Source organism: Diadema setosum, chromosome 1 (genome assembly GCF_964275005.1).
Source record: "Diadema setosum chromosome 1, eeDiaSeto1, whole genome shotgun sequence".
Taxonomy (NCBI): Eukaryota; Metazoa; Echinodermata; class Echinoidea; order Diadematoida; family Diadematidae; genus Diadema; species Diadema setosum.
The window spans coordinates 52065318-52088649 of NC_092685.1; the positions used below are offsets into that span (position 1 = coordinate 52065318).

At 38.2% G+C, this 23332-nt stretch overlaps 1 protein-coding gene across 1 annotated transcript in view; it reads right to left on the reverse strand.

Annotated features, from left to right (window-relative positions):
• Positions 1–23332, reverse strand: part of LOC140236867 (cytoplasmic dynein 1 heavy chain 1-like) — a 76322-nt gene that overhangs the window by 47354 nt on the left and 5636 nt on the right. Inside the window, exons 2-29 of the mRNA XM_072316811.1 lie at positions 19535–19643; positions 18856–19029; positions 18308–18563; positions 17816–18002; positions 16338–16558; positions 15544–15764; positions 14946–15111; positions 14201–14509; positions 13468–13554; positions 12854–13009; positions 12220–12357; positions 11351–11485; positions 10767–10838; positions 10129–10212; positions 9324–9503; positions 8868–9014; positions 8211–8357; positions 7420–7560; positions 6823–6926; positions 5070–5142; positions 4415–4525; positions 3859–3978; positions 3399–3539; positions 2457–2555; positions 2016–2139; positions 1261–1406; positions 725–835; positions 109–318 (exon numbers count right to left, since the gene is read on the reverse strand). Coding sequence (XP_072172912.1) covers positions 109–318; positions 725–835; positions 1261–1406; positions 2016–2139; positions 2457–2555; positions 3399–3539; positions 3859–3978; positions 4415–4525; positions 5070–5142; positions 6823–6926; positions 7420–7560; positions 8211–8357; positions 8868–9014; positions 9324–9503; positions 10129–10212; positions 10767–10838; positions 11351–11485; positions 12220–12357; positions 12854–13009; positions 13468–13554; positions 14201–14509; positions 14946–15111; positions 15544–15764; positions 16338–16558; positions 17816–18002; positions 18308–18563; positions 18856–19029; positions 19535–19643 — 4169 coding nt within the window. The remainder of the gene's footprint in view (positions 1–108; positions 319–724; positions 836–1260; positions 1407–2015; positions 2140–2456; positions 2556–3398; positions 3540–3858; positions 3979–4414; positions 4526–5069; positions 5143–6822; positions 6927–7419; positions 7561–8210; positions 8358–8867; positions 9015–9323; positions 9504–10128; positions 10213–10766; positions 10839–11350; positions 11486–12219; positions 12358–12853; positions 13010–13467; positions 13555–14200; positions 14510–14945; positions 15112–15543; positions 15765–16337; positions 16559–17815; positions 18003–18307; positions 18564–18855; positions 19030–19534; positions 19644–23332) is intronic.

The following is a 23332-nucleotide window of genomic DNA, read 5'->3' on the forward strand; positions in this document are numbered from 1 at the left end:
AATTAGCATACTTGGGATATCCCATCACAGAATGTCTACATTAGTCACTTTTCATAACTGCAGAATGTTTTTTTTTTCTTTGAATCCTGAGAGTCATCTTGCCCTGACCTGCTTCAAGAACTCCTCCAGAGCCATCTCTCCCTGGGCCACCATGATGATATCTCTGACTATGGACTCATTGCGCTGGAGGTCCACATCCCAGACCTGGCCTAGAGTGAGTTCTGTCAGCACCCAGTTAACTCTCAGCTTCCTCATCAGTTGCTTCCAATGACGCTCCTTCAGGGCCTCTGACTTCAGCTCAGTCACCAGCATGTTCACCTGTCATACAACGAGATGGTTTAGTGTGCATCTATTAACACATACCCTCAGTCAAATAAACACACATTTAATACATACAAGAAGAACAACATATTAGAAACTTGTCATGCTTGAGAAGTGTTCTCTTTGTAAATCACACAGCTGCCTGAAAAACAAATATAATAAACTCATTTGCCGTCACTATTGTCTAGCCCTGCAATTTATGTCATTTAATATCATAAGTAATGCCTTACGGTTTGACGGTTTTGATCAAAGTAGCAATTAATTCCAATGAAACTTTTGACAGCTAAAAATAGTTTTTCTGCAATCAAGACATATTCTCATGACAATCACCGACATATGTCACTAATACACCCTAACTCTAATACTATGTCAGGTTTTTTTTATCTTTCAGAGTCCCACTTACCTTGGCATATCCCTTGAGAACCTTCTGGACGTGTTCATATGAAGAGTACTGTCGGAGTCTGGCAGGGAGACTCTTCAGACCGTTGGTCAGGCTGTCAATGCTCTGACGAAGCTGGAGTTTTAATCAGAACAGTGCAAATAAATAACTTCTCTATGAAAAACATAACTTTTTTCCATTTTATAGCATTTAATATGGTAAAAAACATACAGGATCATAGTAATCATTTCCATGATGTTAAAAACACAGCTTTTTTGTTGTCGCCAGTTATCAGTTCCAATAGAAAACTCAACACAAGAATTTTTTTTTTTTTTTTGGTTTACTAGAAAGCATGTTGAGAAACTGCAATAGTGAATTAAGTTTTCATTTACATAATAGCTTCTCATAACAGCTTACATTTCATCAATTTAAGAAATGTGGTACTTTGTAACAAAACTATGAGCACAGTCATCTAACAGTAATTCTAAAAAGCATGCTGTAAAGGATTTCAGTGATGTGTAAAAGCAGAGACTCAAACGATGGCCAGAAATAATGGATACCTTGCGGGGTGCCACGGAGAGCCATGGTTTCTCCTTGAGCTCATCAATCTGTTCCCAGATCTTCTGCAGCTCAGACCACACCCCCTTCAGGTCCTGTAGCTCCTCCAGGGCTACTTGGACTCGCTCCTCACTGGCACTCACCGTCCCTGTCATATGTGAGATGGACATCAGACATTAGGTACTAAACCACACCCACAGTAGGATGTAGAAAAGGGTAATTCATCAACTAACACTGCATAGCATGACATCATAGAACACCTCACTATCAAAGAAGTTTCACTTAAGTTGTGATTTTTTACATTTTATTCTGTCTCTGGAGATATTAAAGAGAACGTTTTCAGTACACCAGAAATTCACAGTAACATAACATTCTGCCATCTACTTACTGTTCTGAAATCATCAATAAATTTGTTTAATATGACTTGTGATGATGGATATGAATAAAGCTGCAGTTGGCAAGATTTGCCTCAGCTCCATCCCACCATCATTAAAAATTTCATTAACTTGTGTTAAGCTTTTACTTGGTAATGTATTTTTTTAACTCCCTTTAATCATATGATAGCAATTGTCCTTCCTTTGTTAGTATTCAGCTCATTGTAGGTATGTTTAACATTATCATTTCATGCAAGTCTGACTTAAAGTTTTTACTGTAACTTTCATGTGGTTATCAAATTACTAACCATCTGTGTACTCAATGGTTAAAGAGGTAGAATGAAGCATATTGGAGCCTGTGAGACACTCTTGTCTCTACTTACCCAGCTCCTGCAGCTCCAGGGCCTCCTTAGCCTTGGCCACATTGTCCCTGTCCTCCTTGAGACGGGTGAACTTGCCTTCAAAGATGAAGAGAGCATTGGTGGCAGTGTCTGGCCTCAAGTCTCCCTGTCAATGACAAATGACATCCATGATGCTAGATTAACTCCCTTCACACTGTAAAGATACTATGACATTTGAAATGAGATGACAAGGTTCAAAAGCAGCAGTATGCAATTCAGTATACTAACTTTTAAAGAGAGCTTACATCAAACATTGGACATACACAAGATTTTGCCTTTTTATTCATCAGTGAAAATTATCAGGTTTCAAACTCCATGTCAAAGCTCAGCAGGTCTGCATTTCCACAATTAATTTGTACAACAATCTATCTGTTTAGTGTGAAATGTGCAGTTGATGTACAAATGTTGTTCATCATAGCTCACCTGGATTGGTTTTCCCTTGTCCCACTCAGCAAGGAGCTCAGTGGTCCTAGCCTCAACTGTCCGGTCCTCAGACACAATCTTCATCTGGAGGCTAGCGATCTGTGCAGGACAGAAATAACACAAATCATGACTAGGTGAATTGGTTACATTCATTCAATCTGCCCCTCTCCACTTTTGAGAAATGTGTGTAATCCTTCTATGCATGATATTGTTAATGTAACTTATCAGTCAAGTCTTTGATATTGCCATGAATATTACTCTCATTTGTAATGCTTTATTACTTTTTTTTTTGCATATGAATGCCTTTCACATCAGGTAATGTACATGTACCTCATATAAAATGCTAGTGGAGGGTATACTTTCACATAAAACGGACAATAAAACATAATTATTCAACCATTCCAGTACAGCAACATACATCTCTCTGCCAGAATATTGATACATGCACTGCATCCAAAGAGGCAAACTAAGAATATATTACACACAGTTTGTATCACTGACTTCACAGCTGGTAAAATGGAGAACCAGGCATAGTTCAAAGATTTTTCATTTGTTTCAGTTTTGTTAGTTTTGGTCCTCATTTAGATTTGACTAAATGTTCTACTACAAGCATTTAAACCCACTCCATAGACTCATTTCCAAAAGCTGTAATACTATTCTCTTTTCTTCAATCATTGTAAAAAGTTATGAATTATTGGTTAGGTTAACAATGTCGTGGCAAGTGTGAAGAGTATGTGCTTTATTACATGTTTGATACCATCACTTTCATAGCTTACTCAATTATGATTTCTAACTCGTACTCCAGTGCAAACAGTTTAATCCAATTTCCATACCGAAGTTCTGTTTTATCACAATGAAAGTTCCAACAGCCCACAAATTGTATCAAGTTTTGTGACAGCAGCAATGATAGCGAAAGTGACACCAGAGATTGTCTCATTGTACCTGAGTCTGGATGGCAGCTTCCTTGCGCTTCATGATCTCGTTGTAGGCACCCCATTCTCCCTCAATGTTGTCTACATACAGCCAGCTGGATGGAAACTGGTAGCGGTGACGCTCCAGCAGTTTCTGCCCAGATCGGTACATCTAGGTCCAGACAGACATCAAGCATACGAGTCAACAGTCAATCTTCTAATGTACAAAAGTTACAGACTAATGCAAGAGGGAGTATATCATTCACTTGATCACAATTAATAGAAGAAAAAAAATGGTGCATTACTAAACAATGTGTGTGTTAAAGATTGTTTCATAAAAGATATTGCTCAGCTGTATCTGGTCACCATGAAAAGAAATATAATTATCTTCTTGTTTTTATAATGTCAAATTCTTTTAAATGATTTTTAGAGACAAAATATGCAAGATCATTCAAAGAGTGTGTGAGAAGTAAGTCTGACATTATACTTACATCCACCTGCTTCTCCCAAGCACGGTACTTGCGCTTGAGGTTCTGGACGTACGTGATGAAGCTGACTGCATCCGATGTGCTGGCTGTGTCCACAGAATGCTGCTCCAGGTCAGTGCGAGACTATTCAGAAATAAAATGAAAAAAAAAAAAAAATACCGGAGAGTTTCTCAGACTAAATCTGCTGGAGTAATAGTGGCTTCTGTTCCAATCAATCATTTTTTTTTCTTCACTCAGAAGATAACGGAGGAGGGGGGGGGGGGGGATATATATCATCCTGCTTCTCATAAGAGAGAGACCTACTCTTCAAGAACTGATGATTGTCTTCCTTGTAGCATTTTTGCACACCAATACTATATCATACTAGGTAGATCAGCCAACAATCTAGCAAAGGAAATGTTTTCCATTCATTGTATTACAAGTTGTATATGTACAAGGTGTACACTGTTTATGAACAAGCATTCTCCACATGATGAATAATCTTTAATAAACCATTGTTGGGATGAGCGCACTTTTTTTTTAACGCAAAAGGAAGATGGTGAAGATAAGGAATGGTTACCTTGGAGAGGGCACTGTGGAACTCTGTCATCTCTCCTCCGAGGAGGTTGCCAAACTTGCTGAGGATCTCCTTGTGCCAAGAGTCATACTTCATGTTCACCTTGGACTGGACCTAGAGAGGTAAATAAATCAGCAATGCATCATGTTTCTACACCACCTTTACAAGTGCTAGATATCTTATTTACTTTCTAACATGAGCTGGATGTTGTTTGACATGCTACTATACTCTTTGTCAGTCTACTACTTAAGATAACTAAGGTGAACCAAAATGCTCCTTAGAATTTTTGACTTCCACGTTTATCCATAAAGATAAACCATCAGCTGTGGAATGGTCTTTGTGAAAGGTAACATAAAGGGGCATAAAGCAACTTTAATAATGCAATTATTGCATGTGTAATCTTCTGTAAATCTGTTCAGATCAAAATGTTGCACAACTTCTGAAGTTGCATGATGGAATCCCATTTTCTTTACTCATTTTTCTACAACTTCTGAAGTATTACAATCATGGCAAACCATTTTCTGTATGTGTTGTTTGCCTCTATGTAGCAAAATCAGTTTTACTTATTCTCCTGAGAAGTGGTTCATAGTCTGCAATGCACTTACACCTTAAACTTTTGGTTTGTCAAAAGGGAAAAAGAAAATAATTTATTCCTTACCTTGCCATACTCCACAACAATGGGTCCAAACTCCTTCCTTGTGTCAGCATTGTCAAAGGTGGTTCTTGATTGCCTGTTTGATGCAGCGATATCAACAAAATACAATACATGGTGTAATAAATTTACCTTCATTTATAACAAGAAATGAAAATACATTCTAGAAGTTGCTGCAGTTCATTCTTTTTTCTCTACATGTAAAGTAAGCATTACATGCACCCCCCCCAAAAAAAAACAACAACTAGAAATGTCGCTGTGCCGACTGATGCCTCCGCCATAATGCATGATTCTCCCAATAGGTGTATAGTATAATGTCTTCACAATGTGAGGTAACAGTTTCACATAACTGGCAAAATATTGAAATGACAGGTTTGTCAGAAATACCTTGAATGTTCACTTTCCTTGAACTATGTTTGCTATAATTGTGTATTAAAGAGTGCAGGTACATGTATTTGGGGAATGGAGGATTTTTACTTGACTTTTGACTGACCCTTTTATAAGTTTATGCATTGAGTAATGTTCAAGGTACATGTATAGAGAAAGAGTGTAATTACAGTATAAAATAGATTTTTTTTTTTGCATTTAAACCTGTCCTTGACCCTTAACCTTTGACCTATGACCTTCTGGCAGGAAATTTCCAAGAGAATCTCCATTAGGTAATACATGTATATTAAGTTAAAAAAATAATAATGCAAGCATTGCATATACTAGTATATGAGGGAAATAGTAAAATTTTGGCGAGTTGACCTTGACCTTTGACCCCCTGACTATTGACCCATGACCCCTAAATTCCCTAGATAATCCCTGCCAGTCAGTACATGTTTATGTACCAAGTTCCATGAAGATACATTGAACCATTTGTGAGAAAAGTGAAATTGTAACATTTTCACCTAATCTTTGACCTTTTGACCTTTGACCTTATGACATGAAACTCTCTCTGGATAATCTTTACACAGTAGTACATGTCTACACTAAGTTTCAAGAAAATACCTTTGGGCATTGCATGGATATGGGGAAATAGCAACATTTTTAGCATTTGACCTTGACCTTTTGACCTTTGACCTTTTGCCAATGTCTCTAAATTCTACTCAACTAATTGCCGTATCATACATCATCCTTGGACCAAGTTTGGTGAAAGCTGCTTCATCCAGTTTTGGGTTATCACATAAAAAGATAAATTTTAGGATTTGACCTTGATCTTTGACCTTTGACCTCTATCCGATTTCACTCAAAAATTAAACAAGTAATTGTCCCACCATACATAATCCTTGGACAAAGTTTGGTGAAATTTGCTTGATCCAGTCTTGAGTTATCGCGTAAACAGATACAATTTCATGGTTTGACCTTGACCTTTGACCTTTCGCCGATTTCACCCAAAACCTAATCAAGTAATTGCCCCATCATACTTTATACTCGGACCAAGTTTGGTAAAATTCCAGTCAATATTACTCAAGTTATCGCGTAAACGAATGCGGACGGACGTACGGACGGACGGACAACCTGAAAACATAATGCCTCCGGCACCACTTCGTGGCAGAGACATAAAAAAACAGCCACAACACTGAATAGTCCATGCACATATGGTTCCATAGATGGGATCAGATGTAGTGTCAAAAAAAAACAAAAAACACACAACTTTTGTTGCAGAGGATCACAGATCACCATGTGAATGATGTATATAATAACTCAAACCTGCTGTTTAGTTTCAGAATAAAGCATACAAGAGGGTCAAAGGTGCAAGGTTAAAGGGACTGACCTGATCTGCTGCAGAAGCATCATCCACTTGTTCATGTCCTCACCCACTCTATCATAGACATTGTGTGGCTGCATGTCCCACAGGGACTGGAACTGGAGCCATTCCTATACAGTGAATGAATGATAGAAACAGCCTTTAATATCTGACACATAGCATCTCATCACACACTCAGTAACAGATTCAAATACAACATGACATATCCAAGCTGAATTAGTGACTCCAAAAATTGTGTTAATACAAGTTCTTTCTTCTTTAAATCCATGTTAATTCCATCATTTTCAACTACTTGTGGTTCCTCTGACTGTAAATATAAGAACAATTCATATTGCACCATTTTTTAAAGATATTATCACTGCATGCTTCATCATATAATGGTTATTTCCTAAGAATAAGCGTAAGCATTACTGGGATGCATTTGCTGAGTATCTCACTCTATTAAAACGCATAGAACTCAAGTTTCTCTTTCTCATAACTGGAGCTTGCTTCTTCCAGCTTGCTTGGTTGACTACAAAATTCTGATCAGATAAGGCTGCCAAATCTATTGCAGGATAACCCCATCACCCATTGTTTAGTGTCAATGCTGAATGTGATTCCTACCTTGACATAGTCCTGGACCTGCTTCAAGATCTTCTCAATGGCACCATAGGCTTCCTCCAGGATCTTGGGTCCATCAGGCAGTTTGCACAGCAGGTTTCGGTAAATCTGGGCCTTGTTGGACTCGTGCTGCTCCACACCCACCTGGGTAAGCAAGATAGCACAACAAACTAGTCAGGACAAACAGCTTTACAGCAAATCTTTCATGAGTGAAAAACAATGGTGGAAACTGATCTTTAATCAAAATTTGAAGACCTTACACCAAAACAGAGCAGGATTGCAAGTAATTCTGAAACAAATGCTACGATGCAACAAGATACATAACTAGTCAGCACAGAGAGTCATGTTGATATCAAATCATAACTTGATATTGAAATGGAAGTATGAAAATGCTGAGATGATTTACTAACATGAGGCCTTCATGGGCATTATGAGATGGTTTTGTAATATAATGTCTTCAATGAAGATCAGCATGGCTACAGGAGAAAATGTCAGTAAAACATTGTCGAACCTCATAGTCTTTTTCTAGGACAATGCATAAGGTAAAATTTTTGTTCCTTCTCTTTTCTTTTCTTTTCTTTTTTTTTTTGGCAAGGGGGGTGGGATGGGGGGAGGTGTCTCAAGAAAATGATAAATTTGAGATCCAATCTGAAAGTACACATGACTTCACACAATAACTTAAAAAGAAAACAAAAACAAAAACAAAACTGGTAGCCAAAAGCATAAGTTATAGTGTTACAGAGAGAGATGCAGCTATTTGGATGCGAGATGAGAATGTCAAGGATACTCGGTACCTGGTAACGTGAGCTCTCTAGTCTGCGCTGGTTGATGATGATGCCTTCCCAAGCAAAGAGCTGCTGCATCAGCTGGTAGCGAGCCTCTTCCACGGGGGGAGACAGGTACATGACTTGGTTGGTGATGCGGATCTCATGGATCAGACCCTGATGAGAGACGGAAAGATTAGAAACCCAGTCAGATTTTAGCATTACCACATCTCTATGACAGTTACAATGGAAACTTTACAGTATGATATCATCATGTGACATCAAATTTAGGAACAAGGCTTAGAGAAGGCATTTATCTGTAGTGAAAACAAGCTACATGTTCTTTTTACCCCTTCTCTTTCTTTCTTCATCTCATTTCTAGAAAGAATGCTTGAAGGATTATCACACAAAGAAAAACCTCATATTCTGCTTTCATAGATGTTACATAATACATTGTGATATCATTATAATGCAACATTGTCCTTTTTTTTGTTAGAGACATTTTATTCTTTCTGAGACACACATTATGTGACATATCAAATTCTCAATGGACACTTCTACATACACAGACAAGAAATTATACAGGTAATGGCAAAGAACAACTGGACAATACACACTGTTGTGTTATTCACTGTATCACTTCCTACAAAAGACAAAATGTTGGTGAGACTGTGAAAGATTTCTTACAGTGATCTTGGGCTCTCCTCCAGGCTTGACCTTTGCTGGACCATCAGTGTCCATGCTGTCCTCCATGGTCTGGCGGTCTTCTCCCAACAGACACTTGGTCCAAGCCTGGATTCCTGCTTGGAGACGTCTGGCCAGTCGTTTCTCAACCTTTGGAATGGGCAAGACAAAATTATGAATTAATAATACACTATGCTTCTTGGGTATCATTCCATAAGCCTCACTGTGGCAATTACAATATCTGGTGCTTTCCCATTTTCATAATGTCAGTCTTATTTACATCAAATTCAAGACAACTTTCGACAAACTGGTCTGATAACGGAAATACTTTTCGACATTTCATCAAGACATACACAAGTCTAATGGTCTAATGCTCTCTTTGCCCATGTTTGAGCTACAACTAACATTGATTTTGTTGAAGAATAAAGGCATTCTCTCTCTAAACTTTTACAGACTCACCTCAAGATCTAGCTTGGCCACCCATTGAGGCAGGTTGGAGTAGGAGTGAAGGCTGAGGTCATCCACAGCCTTCTGGATGCGGCTGAGGATCTCTGCTAACACCTGTGTGGAGTAGTGGCAGGTGTCCAGAGAACGCACCTCTCCATCAATCTTCTCCTCCACCACCAACAGGTCATCCACCTGTCAGCCAACATACAAGAGATGCAACCATTACTACTCCTTCACTGGACAGACAACATTTTTAGGCATGGCCTCAATGAACGTCATGGGTAAAAATGCATCATTAACTTGGTAATCACATAGGGTGAGGAGGGATCAAATACAAAATATCAAAAGGTAATTTGACTTGATAGATATTACAAGAAGAAATTTAAACTAGACTTTTCTCTACATATCCATTCAAGTTCAAGATCAGAGGGCATCAAGTCACAAAAAGCGCTTTCTCAACCTTTAAATCGTCCATCTAATACCTGCAGTCAAGACCTGCTATTTCCAACTAAAAGGAACACACAACCTTTATGCTTCAGATTCTGATTAAGACAGTCTAATCTGAAAACATAATTTCACTTCTGTTCCTCACACTGTGGTCTACATGGAGGCTTGAGCAGACACAGCATACCACTGCTATACAGACACATGACAGTGGTGGTTGTGACCAATGAGATTCATGGAGATAATGATTCATTTAGTCTGCTTTCAATGTTTGTGTGCTCCGTAGTGATGTTTGCAAGCTAAACCTGTGTAAGTCAAGAGGCATGTTTCAAGTTTATCCCAAGAAGAAAGACAGCCTGCGAGAGATTCTCACCTTCTCTTGGTAGTTGAAGACAGCCTCTGCCAGCTTCTGTACATAGTTGTCCAGTTTGTAGGACTCCCATGCCAAGTGGGCTCCCTGGAAGAGCACACAGCACACAAAGAAAATATCATCAGTTAAATAATGTTTCTATCATGACAGCTTACATCAATCCTAGTATATTATCTGTTGCAAACAGAACATTACAAATTGGTATTATAAAAAGATACAGAAGAGGTAGCCCTTTTCACTGGTCATGAATTGTGAGTGGCTTGACCAACACTCAGCTCACTTTGATTCAAATGAGGACAAATTGATTCATGTTGCTATGTCATTACTATATAAAAATCACTTTTTCAACTCAATGCATTTGGATAATGCTTCAAAAAATAAACAGACATATTCAAAACAAAATTACAGGACGGTTTAAAGTTTTCATTGCTAGCTGGGAGTATCCTGCACACTTCTCTTAGTGCAATGCTGTGAATACACTGGTTAAATACAGCCAAAATATCACAAGTAAATGCCAAAGTGGACTACTATTAGGTTTACCATCTTGTATCAATTACCAATGCAGCTTATCACTATAAAATAACTATATCTCTCTGTCACTCATGCTCACAGCCAGTCCAAAGTTCAATGTTTGTTCTTACCTCTGAGATGAGACTCTGGACATCTTTCTTGAGACCAGCCACCAGGAGTGTGATGGAAGATCTCTCCTCAACCTTCACAATAAACACACATAGACATAGAGGTAACTTCCACACATGAAAACCTTGTGGATAATGCAAGTTTTCAAGGGAAAACATACAAGGAAACTTAAAACTTTTCTTTAGAAAACTCCAACAGTCTGGAAATGAAGAAAAAATACTACTAAATTTCATGAGAAATGATAATATAGTATCTAATATAAAATGTCAATTGGAGAAATGCTGCTATCATTGCTCAAATCATTATTTCTGTTGATCTTCTTAACAAAGGTTTCTAAAGTTATGACAAAGTTTGTGAGATGTAAGTTTTCAAACTATTGAAGGGAATTTCACACAAATAGGACACTGAAATTCGAATACTTGAAAGCTCAAAGAACATACTTAATGAGTTCATGAATTATGGATGAATTCTGCACTGTGGGGCAACCCCATGAAGCTTTTCTATCCATCAATTCCAAACCAGACACTCCAAATTCAGAACAGGTAGTGGGTCTCAATCTACGCTGAGAGTGGGAAGTGGATCTTACCTTCTCATTGGTACGCTCGTTGGTGCGGACACTCTCGATGAGTGAGATGGCAAACGGGTAGAGCTGGTTGGCCTGGTGTGCCTTGTTGATGATGGCCAGAGGGACTCGGAATCCTAACCACTTCAGATTCCGCACCTACAAACACAGCAAACATACAGGCAATCTCATTCTCTACAGAAAGTTGTTGAGACTAGCTGATTTTGCTGTAACTTGTGTTTCCTGTAGACACCTACCTGAGTATACTTAGGATTAGTCCTCAACAGGTAAATGACTTTAGAGTAAAGAATCAGTTCCTAATCATTTGTGTAATTTTACATTGAGGATCCAAGCAAATTACTAACCACTGATATTTGCAAATGGATAAAATGTATGGATTTACTACATTTCATTTGAAATAGATAGCTGAATCATTTTCAGAACTTTATAACATTTCTTACTCAACCAGTGTTTCAACACATTGAAAACAAGTTGATAGGTTACATCACATATTTTTCATAATCCAATGCTTACGTACATAAGGGACTAGTCCAAATGAAGTCAGTTACATTTTTTTTATATTATTATTAATAAACAACAAAACAAAATGACATATACCACAGTATGCCACTAAAAGTCAAATAGTCAAAGTCAAAGTGTGGATTTTAATGATTATGTGCACTGCAGTCTATTGATTACATGTGCTAAAAATCTCATTTGCTAAAGACCACACCTTTTTTTCTTTTTTTCTTTTTTTTTTTTGGGGGGGGGGGTAGGGTGTTTTTTTTTTTCATTTTTTTTTTCAGGTTAATGAATAATGTGTCCATGCAGACTTTTATCCATCACCCCTGGTGTAAGAAAAGTTAAGTCAGCTACCCTAAGTGGTGGCTTACCTCCTTGGAGAGAGTGATGATGTCTGGTAGGAAGTTGACCTTCAGTTTGAGAGAGCTGCCAGTCTTGGCAGTGGTCCTAGCTCGGGTGCTTTCAATGGTGAAGATTCGACCGGACACACCAAGCTGGCGCATCTGGACCTGAGGGAGAAAACACATCATTTACAATAACACATAAACTGTGTGTGATATCTTAATAAATTTCAGAGAAACTCCTACTGAATAGTGGCGTGACTAGAGAGTCTACATTGTCCATTACTAGTTCTTCCCCATACCTCAAGTGGACAAAGTTTCATTTAAAATGTATCAACAGGACGTTCCTCTGCAGTAAATCATAACAAAGAATATTTGTTACATGTCACAGAACCTTACTGTCTGAATTGTATCATAAACTATCATTCAAATTCTTTTGGGGTGTTCCCTGTACATATCAACTATATTATGGTTTAAAAAGATGCAGCTAATATTGTGCCAAAACTCCTTGCACAAGTTGTTATAGCCACTGATGATCTCTGATCTGGCAGTTGGACATAGAAACTTTTGAATGGACTTGTATTGATGGCTACAACATCAGAGTGAACGAGTTGTCACAGAGTACATGTACATCACACAACAAAAGAGTTGGCTTCTTACAAACCTTCCTAGACCAGTCATCAAAGAGCTCCTGGGTGTCTAGTTTGGCTCTAAAGCTGTCTCCATCAGCCTTCAGCTTCTGACCCTCGACATGGTTCTCCCAGCTCTTACCCAACACATCCTCCACTCGGTGCATGTAGGCTGACAGCTGGCGGTCAATCTACATGGGAATTACATCATTCATAATATGATCATCATATGCTCATTTTCTCATTTCCATAATATCCTTGATATCACAACTTCACTTTAAGATGGCCAGACATTCACTGATCTTGTCATCTAAATATACTAAGTGAATCACTAGATGGTGGTAAGAGACCACATTTAAGCTGCCACATTTCATAAGTCAAAATGAACAACCCTGAAATTACATTGATTCCATTCAGTATCACTTGATCTCTACACTAGAGTATCAAAAGTGAACATAATATTTATCTTTTTAAATTTACTGATTCATTCAACTGCAATTTCATAGCCAATAAGAACAAACAAACAAGAGTAGATCTGTTTTATTGCATGTGTTAAGTTTTTTGTTGCCAAACCCTTGAGATACAACTGGCCAAAGTCAACATACATAACACAGCTGCACAAGTTTGTACACAAGGTCTGACTGCTCACCTGTCTTGCCCAGATGATGGATCCAGAGACTGGTGGCAGATCACGTACTTTGCTCATCTTGCAGGCTTTACTCTGTGGATACTGCACCTATAGAGCGAGAGAGTAAAATGACAAAATGGATATCAATCCTCAATACAAATACTAATAGTAATAACACTACTTCTAATAACGATGATGATGATGATGATGATGATGATGATAATAATGATAATAATAATAATAATAATAATAATAATAATAATAATAATAATAATAATAATAATAATAATAATAATAATAATAATAATAATAATGGTAATAATAATAATAATAATTATAATTATAATAATAATAACAATAACAATAATAATAATAATAATAATAATAATAATAATAATAATAATAATAATAATAATAATAATAATAAGGGACATCAAATATGAGGAAAAGTGTAAACTGCATTTACAGAATGACTATTTATCATTAATGTATTGAACTTATTCTGTATTAAACGACAAGGCAAATATCTAATGAGCAACTGGTAATGGCAAGATGACAACAGTGAAGAGTACTTACGTCACTTTAAACAAGACGTCACTGGCTAGCCATAACTTGTACATGGTATGGGGGTATTACACACTCGTTTATGGTTCAATCAACAGCAGGTCATTCACAATCTTCCACAACTCAGATTTACGACCCTACAAGATTGTGTGTTATGGAATAAAAGAAAGATAACGAGTCCAGTAAATACCTTGAACTTGTCATGCAGAGATTCGATGTCATCCTTGACTCGCTGAATGAGCTGTGTCTGATACTCCCTGATGGCTCCTCTGATGTGGGGACGAACAAAGAGGGCATTGAAGCGAGAGAAGATTCGGAACATCTCATTGGCGTTCTTGGCTGTTCCCAGCTGGTCACGAAGGCGTGCCGTGATCCTGGTCTCCACGCGGTCGATGCGTTCGTCGTAGCGCTTCATGGCCGCTTCCCAAGCTTCGCCTCCTTCCTTGCTAACATCCATCCCATCCACTTCCTTCACATTCTCATAGGCAAGGTTGACTTCCTACACACAGGATACATAAACAATCCAGTTGCCACACTCGTGGACTTAGCCAAACCAGTTTCACTTGAATTCTAACATTATTCTCATTACATATTGACAAACCTCTAACATTAAAACAATTAAATATATTTTTTTCATGATAATCAGATTGCTATTCCAGCATGCGTTTGAATATGCCAGATTTCTATTAGATCAATTACATCAATTTGTCATCATACATGTACTTCAAGATCGTTATTACATTCTATACATGCAAATACTTATCATTTCTAGAGACATGGATAAAAACAAGTTTGTTACATTCATGAGCAAACAGGTCATGTGCTTTAAACAATAAATAAATTTTAGATTGAATGAGATTTTTTCTCACTCATATAACAAACATTTCACACATACCTTAGCTGGACAAAGAGACAGGCAAGCAAAGACAACTCACCTCAATAGCATTGGCATCAGCAGCATCCATCATGAGCTCATTGAGCTTTGCTTGAGAGGGTTCCTCACTGGGTGTGGCCCCAGGACTGCTGGGCACTTGTGTGGTGACGGCAGGACGGAGCACTCGCACAATCACTGCCCTCAGCTGCTCATGCTGACGACGGAATCTGGTGGAAATCAAAAAGAGGAATTCAGACATGCTTCGAAGTTGACAAGATGTACCTTACACACCTACACATGCAGACCTCATACTGCTGCATTGTAACTGATACTGTTTGCTTAAGCTAGGGCAAGTGGAAAATGATGACTAGAATTAGGACGAATATTCACCACAGCTTAAATTCATTATATATGACTTGCATATCCATGCTAGTTGGTGCAACAGTGGCAGTCATCGGTCACAAAATTTTTAAATATTTTCTCCCTTCAACGCCCACTGGCCATGATGTGTTTTAAATCGCACACAGTCTATCTCTCTGTTCAGGTCTATGCTGTAACTTCTTGAGGTTAGAGCTTGCTTCAAATCAACTTCATGGTCTCCTCTCTCTATCAATCTCTTACATCTATCTATCTATCTATCTCTCCTCAGATCAACTCACTTTCTCATCTGTTCCAGTCTGTTCTGAAGTTTCTTGTGAGCAGGGTTGACTCTCCACACCATCTTCAAACTCTCCTCTCTCTTCTTCTTGACGATGTCCCTCAGGAGACTCTGCAGCTTCTCATACTCATCGTCCCATGTGCCGAAGACATCAAAGCAGGCAGCCATCACCTTCTCAAATTCCTCATGGCTGATGTGCATCAGCCGGCGTGTTCCAAGAACCTGTACGCAAATAAAAAGGGTAGAGGATACCACAGATGAAATCAATTTGCCTTTCACAGCTGCTGTCAATCCTATTTCTCCATTATCTGTATAAACCCACAAAACATTTTCATAACTATATGACAGGTCAAAAGCTCTGATAAGATAATCTTCCAAATATAAGCCTTCAAATCATAGCTAAATGTAACAGAAAATTTACCTTTCATCCTTTACACACACTGAAAACTGAAAGAGCATATTCATTATTAATACCATATCATCTACCTCTTAAAAGTACGCACTAGACACTAAAACACAACTATAAGAGTGGACATTTTTTCACACATTTAACACAACTCGAGGCTAAAGCAAAAAGAAAAGGCATGCAAATCTAGTGCTTATTGTATTTTAATTGATATCTCTCATTCTGTGAAATTAGAAACACTCAAATTTCATTTTACCTGGTCGAGTACAAAAAAATACTTGTGCAAACAATTCTGCTTTTACAGTGACTTTACAAAAAAAAAAAAAAAAATCAAGAATATTTTACCCTGCATTATGTAAGCACAAGAAACATAAGTTTAAAGGACAAACCTTGAGTAGCTGAGAGCTGAGATCCCGAGAGATAGCCTCAACCAGTCTGAGGGCCCTCTGGATTGGATACTTGGTGTTCCTGATCTTACGGAGATGTAAGAAGATGGCTACCAGTGCTTGTCGGATGCGGTCCAGCTCAGTTGCAGAGAGGAGGTCGTTGAGGGGGAAGTCTTTCATCAAGGGGCTGTAGTTGGCTACTGTACCTAGTGCTTGTTTCAAACCTGGAAAGACAACAAGTAGCATGTTACTTCTCATGTTTCATTGGATCCTAATACCAGTCATCATAATTGAAAACATCCAAAAGTTTCTCACAACAATGTGTGGTAATATCTTTCTCCTCTATGTAATAACTAAAATTTGCATGCCTTTACAGAGATCATTCAAATTGACTACATTAAACAGAAACACTATTACTTAAAAAGAAAACAAGGAAAAGTAGAAATTACGCGGTGCGTAATATATGTCCCCGCCGGAAGTAGCATTCAGTAGCAAAATGTACAATAAAGGTAAAAAGATGAAGGTCAAAGGTCAAAGAGGTCAAAGGTCAAAATTCTATGAAGAAGTTTTGAAGCCCTCACCTAGTGCCATCACATAAAGCAAACGGAATCGAAATCGGGTTAGAAATGGCGAAGGAGTAGCATTTTGTAGCCAATGTACAATATAGGTAAAAAAATCAAGGTCAAAGGTCAAAGAAGTCAAAGGTCAAAATTCTGTGTAGAAGTTTTGAAGCCCTCACCTAGTGCCATCACATAAAGCAAACGGAATCGAAATCGGGTTAGAAATGGCGAGGGAGTAGCATTTTGTAGGCAATGTACAATATAGGTCAAAAATCAAGGTCAAAGGTCAAAGAAGTCAAAGGTCAAAATTCTGTGTAGAAGTTTTGAAGCCCTCACCTAGTGCCATCATATAAGGCAAACGGAATCAAAATCGGGTTAGAAATGGCGAAGGAGTAGCATTTTGAAGCAAAATGTACAATATAGGTCAAAGGTCAAGGTCAAAGGTCACAACTGAAATTCTGTATAGAAGTTTCAAAGCTCCCATGTAGTGCTATCATATAAAGCAAACAGAATCAAAATCGGGTTAGAAATGGCGAAGGAGTAGCATTTTGAACATTTTGATCACACACGGACGCACACACGGACACACGGACGGACGGACACACGGACGGACGGACGGACGGACACACAGACACACACACGTACGGAGCCTGTTTCATAGTCCCCTGCTCAAACTCGTTCGGCGGGGACAACTAGACAAATCAAAATTACCGTTGTTAAAAGTGATTTTTTTTCTATCTATTTTCTACATCAGATAAGGGAACATCAAAAACATATATTGATAACAAGATTTTTGCTTTGGAGGCATACTTTAATGTATTTCATGGTGTTGAGTCATGCTTGCTTTCTCCCACATAAAAATGTAAACACTTCAAATATTGAATCAATAAACTAGAGATGCAACCCATCACTTTCCCTCACCTGTATCAGTGTCAAAGCTGACGGTGGCATGGAAACGCTTGCCATGCTTCAAGATGTCAAGGGTCAAGGCCACCTCAGGGCTCTCTCGCTTCTCTTGAATCTTGTGCAGTGCCCTCTCCAGGTTCAGCCAAAAGCTGATTTCCTGTAGGGCTGTGCCTGAGGCAGGGTCACGGTCTAGCTTGGTGACCTTTACAGGGGTGGAGAAAAAAAAAGTAAGCAACTATTAGACATCAACTGAGTTTTCAAATACAGCACAACTCCTGCCCAGTGTGTGTGTGTGTGTGTGTGTGTGTGTGTGTGTATTCATTAATCTGTCTGTCTGCCTCTCTTTCTCTTTTATTTCTATTTCACTATAATCATAAGCTGTATTTGGTTAGAATAAGATAACCATTGAATATACATATAATGTATTCATACAAACATTTAAGAACAGCAGTAATGAATGACCAACAACAGAGTGGGGGGAGGAAACCTTCCATATCAATTTCTCACCTTCTGGATCTCCCTAATCCAGCGGTTGACGCCATGTTGCAGTGTATTGAGGAAGGTGGAATCCTCTGCTTTGTCTGCAAAGTCAATGACCTTGGGTTTGCGCCCCTCCTCTCCACACTTGCGGATCATGGTGGAGACGACCTGGTTGATGGGGAGTGTCACATCTGGGATGTCAATGTTCTGCTGGAGGTGGAGCAATCCCATCTCTAGCTCTGCAATCTTCTTCTCTACAGAGGGTGCCATCTTGTCACCATCCCTTTTAAAAATATACAATGTTAGAAGAACTTAAATGAAGAGGTCCGTATAGCATACTTCAATACAAAGTGTAAAGATAATTTGGCTACTTGCAAGAACTTTGCATTTATACTATGATGATAATGGAACAACCAAATGGTGAAGAGTGGAAACATGCAATTATGTGTGCACTTTAAGTGTAATTATTGCTCTAATCCAGAACACACTGGGAAAAATCTTTCAATAAAGGAGTGACTAGCAGGTACACATTTGCCATATTCCACAATGTTGTCATTTTGTGTTTCTCCATATACCTGTCCACTTTGCCCGACGCCCTGACATAGGACTTGAAGTAGGGAGCCACAGCACTGCTGACATAGGCATGGAGAGTCTCAAAGGGTGAACCCTCACTCAGATTGATGACTCTCAGCTGGCTGGAAATAGACTTGTCACCATCAACAATGAGACCTCGCTTCAGGAACACCAGACTGGAAGGGGAAAGGATGAAAGTGAGTCTTTAAAATACCACTCTCAGTAATATGACAATGATGACTGAAATCATGATTATGATCATTATCGTTATCATCATTATTGCAGTACATGTTTCTTCTAAAGCATCACAATCTAGTGTTCAAATTCCAGCAAATATGTTCATTTGATCACTGGCCTCAAGTCTGCCTAAGCACCTACGCCACTCCCTTGGCAGCATTCCAACCCGGCTACAAATTTCATATGTACAAGTGAACTCATTTACCCCTTAACTCTATTATATTATAAACTATCTTGTCAGCAGAAACTACCTTGGACGCACAAATGTCAATGGAACATTTACAATACACATCTCATGCTTTTCATGAACTTGACATTCCTTCTCAATACACATACAACAAATCCCGTCAGTGTAAAATCCCACACTGCCCTGGCGTCACTCATCAATCTGGAGAGCCACAGACAGTGAGATGTGAAGAGTGCTAAAGAGTCAGGACACCTTACCTGGCCATCCTACTGTTGAAGAACTGGACCTCAATGCTGATGGTGTAGGTGACCTCTTGTTCCTCACCCGAGGCATCAGGAGAGTCAGGGTTCTCTTCCTCTTCTTCATCTGTCATATTACAACATAGAACATAGCACAAATGTTTTTGGCATTTATATCGTCTTTCTAAATAGGTTGTTTTGTGTTTGTGAACAAAGACATCTGTTGCATTAAAACTTTTATACAGGAAAACTGCTTCCAGAAAAACTTCTGACAAAATTGTTGATGTATGAATGCTTTCTCAATGCAAACTAATTACAAATAATCTCATAATCAGATCCATGCTAGTACTTGCTAACATACAGTATATTTTGTAATGTGACAAAAACATTTCTTTCACATTGTCTTTCTTTTTATTTGCTCATTTAATAACAAAATACATTGTTGATTATGTTGTAATCAAAGAAGTAGACAACTTAGATCACTGAAGATTGTTTCTCAAACTACTTTTTATTTTGTTACTACAGGCAGCTTACATACAGATGTACAATTGTACATTGTCTTGCAGATTTTATTCAAGTCAAAAATATATAAACTCTAAAGGAAAGAAAACAAAAATCCTTACATAATGTTCCCAAAATTACAAAACTTGGATAAGAAATAAGGATATGACATTTTGAAATTTCACATTTATTCAGAAAACATTTTTGATCAGGCCTTACAGATGTTCAAATGATGTGAGATGATGTTGTGAGATGATGTTGTGAGATGATGTTGTCATGTCCTCACAATGATTTTTGGAAAGAATTTCATTTTTAGCTTTGACAGGTCAAAGCATATTCCTGTACCAAAATATATCAGAGTTATTTTTTCAAATTTGGGTGATTTTGAGGCAAGTTTCATGCAAAGCTTAAATACAAGATTAATGTCATTTCTGTACATGAAATGAATAAGAAATTGTGAGAGCATGACATCATCAACTTGCTGTTTTAAATATTCATAATGACTGGTCTAGAATTGTTTTCAGGGAAAAAAAAAATCAAAATTTCACAATCACTTCCATATTTCTTATTCGATTTTGATCAATTTCGCACTGCTCTGCAATTTTGTTTCTTTTTCTTATGAAATTGATAAAATTCTGGAGTGGATTTCCTCTTTAACAATTAAACAAAATGGGAGCATCAGAAAAACACCTGAAAATATTCAGCATGACCTATGTCTCATGATTTCATGAACTACATGTACCAGTATATGTATACTGCTGTAGAGGTGTTGTGAAACAGGTTACACATGTATGCTAGATAATCACACCACAAATTAAATCCAACTGTTTTTTATATCTGAGTTTAAAAAAAAAAATAGAATTTGTATTTCTTTTCATTCAAATCGAAGTGCAAAAATAACACTAGATTCCACAGAGAGTCAAAGGTGTAGTGGTGCATGATAGTAAGCGTACAAAGAAAGTATCAGTCAAATACACAATAACCACAGATATTTTAAATCAGCTGAAATGTAAACCCCGCCATATGCAACATGTATGAATCTGACAACATACACTGTACAGCTTGGTACAATCCTAACCTGGATGAAAAGGTCTAGCAATGACTCAGAACACACACACCAAGGATTTCTACACAGTATTCAGGAAGTCAGTAATTGGGTCTCCCTTACAGGTTTAGTCTCAGCACCAAGATTACAGCCGGTCATGTGATCCATGACTTGGCAGACCTATCCATTACATCACATTATATTGATCCCAACAAGTCTGTGGTTCAGCAGGTTTGTGCTTTCAATGTACTGAAAAGGGGTGAACCTAAATTTGATGTGGTTGAAATTATGAAGCACCATAAAAAGTACAAGACTTACACTGTACTTGACAAATGTCGCTAAAAAAATAATATCAGTCGAGTACTGTACATCAAATGATCAACCATATTTACTCTCAAAATCACGAAAAAAGCTATAATTTTGCAGAAATTTTGGTGTAAAGTCAGATTTAAAGAATATGTTTTTGCATTCCCTTTACCGCACACAGAAGGAATTTACCACTTGCGCTGAAGTTATGGCGTGCTCTGATTAGCAAGGTTAGTGCGTTAGTTACAATGTAATGGGGAGCACGCGTGGAAAAATCTCGCAAGCACGATCGATCGTTGATTTTGGGCCTATTTCATGAATGAAAGCTTGTAAGGTGGTCTTCAGCCTGTGTGTAAAAAAATTTTGGCTGCAAACGGCCGCTATAATTTTCAAATAGTAAGCTTCCTAGAACACTAGACTTCCCGAAAAACATGCTCATACATTGTATGTGCATCTCCCCATGTCTTCATATATGGAAAAATACATTTCTAAACGAGTTTTGACCGAAATTTTCACCAAAATTGGTACTTTCAGATCATTTTCTGGACTTTTTCAAGACAAATTTGATGTATCGCAAGGTGTGATGGTATCGTCAAAAACAACAGAAAAACAAAATATCCGTACGTGCCGATACAGTGTCTCAATGTACAAGGGTTGAATGCAAGTGGCGATTCCCCAGTATTCGGTCACCAACGGGCGCCGCAACGTCCCCGATGCAATTTTGCGCCAACAAGGTAGCGCACGCGCCCATTTTTCAGCTGCCTTGAACACGCATTGACTTTGAACGCGCATATCGCGTGACCGAATACTGGTCTCGGTGACCTTATACTGGGGAATTTTCAAGGTGATATATTTTGGGATTTTGTGAAATTCTGTGTGATATTTAACAAAATGATAATTGAGATTAAAGAAACTTGATATATTTCACATACATTGCTGTAGATATGATGTAGAATTCTATGTATGTATTATTTTAGTTTGAAAAATATTGCAAAAAAGCTTAAGTGACCGAATACTGGGGATGTTACCCCAAAGACGTAGTGCATATTTGGTGCTCATGCGCGAGAGCGCCATCTAGTGCTTGGGTGACGTACAGTGTACCTACAATGTAGCAAGGGAATGTCGCACAAATATCACAAAAACAGAATACTGTACGAGCTGAAATTTTCGCGTACAGATATTTTCGCGAATTGCTACTTGGAGGACATTTGCGCGTGTTGTTAATTTCGCGGTTGCGATGGTCTAACTGAACGTAACTATTTGCGCGTTATTATTTTCGCGTGTTGTTATTTTCGCGGTTCAAAGGCGATTCGCGAAATTCGCGAAAATAAAACCACCGCGAAAATTTCAGCTCGTACAGTAACCAGGCGATAACATTATTAAACACACTCTGAATACCACATAACATGTACAGTGTATGTAAAACTTCATGCATTCTAAACTGATGCCATATATTTAGACAATAAAATGATTTTAAAACTTCATTTTCATATCTAATAGGCCTAGGTCTAGAAATACTACTCAATAAATTTCACGGTTTCACGGTATCACGGTTGAAAAGCTCCATCTGGAACATCACTCAACGTTGATAGCGGTCTGTGAGGGAACAGTATCTAATCAAGCTATGTACAGTATATACCAAAATAAACTTTGCGTTAATCAACATTAACGTTTCATTAACGCAAGCGCTTTCACCTGAATCGTTAGTAACGCAAAGTAACGATCGGGAAAATTAACGTTTGTAGTAACGATGAGTAACGATCACTCACGCAAATTAACGATGTTTCGTTAGAATTAACGATAGGTAACGCAAGAACTCACGCGAGATTTTGGTTTTGTAACGAGACCTGGTGAAAGGATGATGTAGCCCCCGCCGAGTGTAGCGATTTTATAGCGGAGTCTTTTCGCGAATCGAATCACGATTTCGCGAATTGTTAATTTGCGACCGGCGTCACCAAAAACGC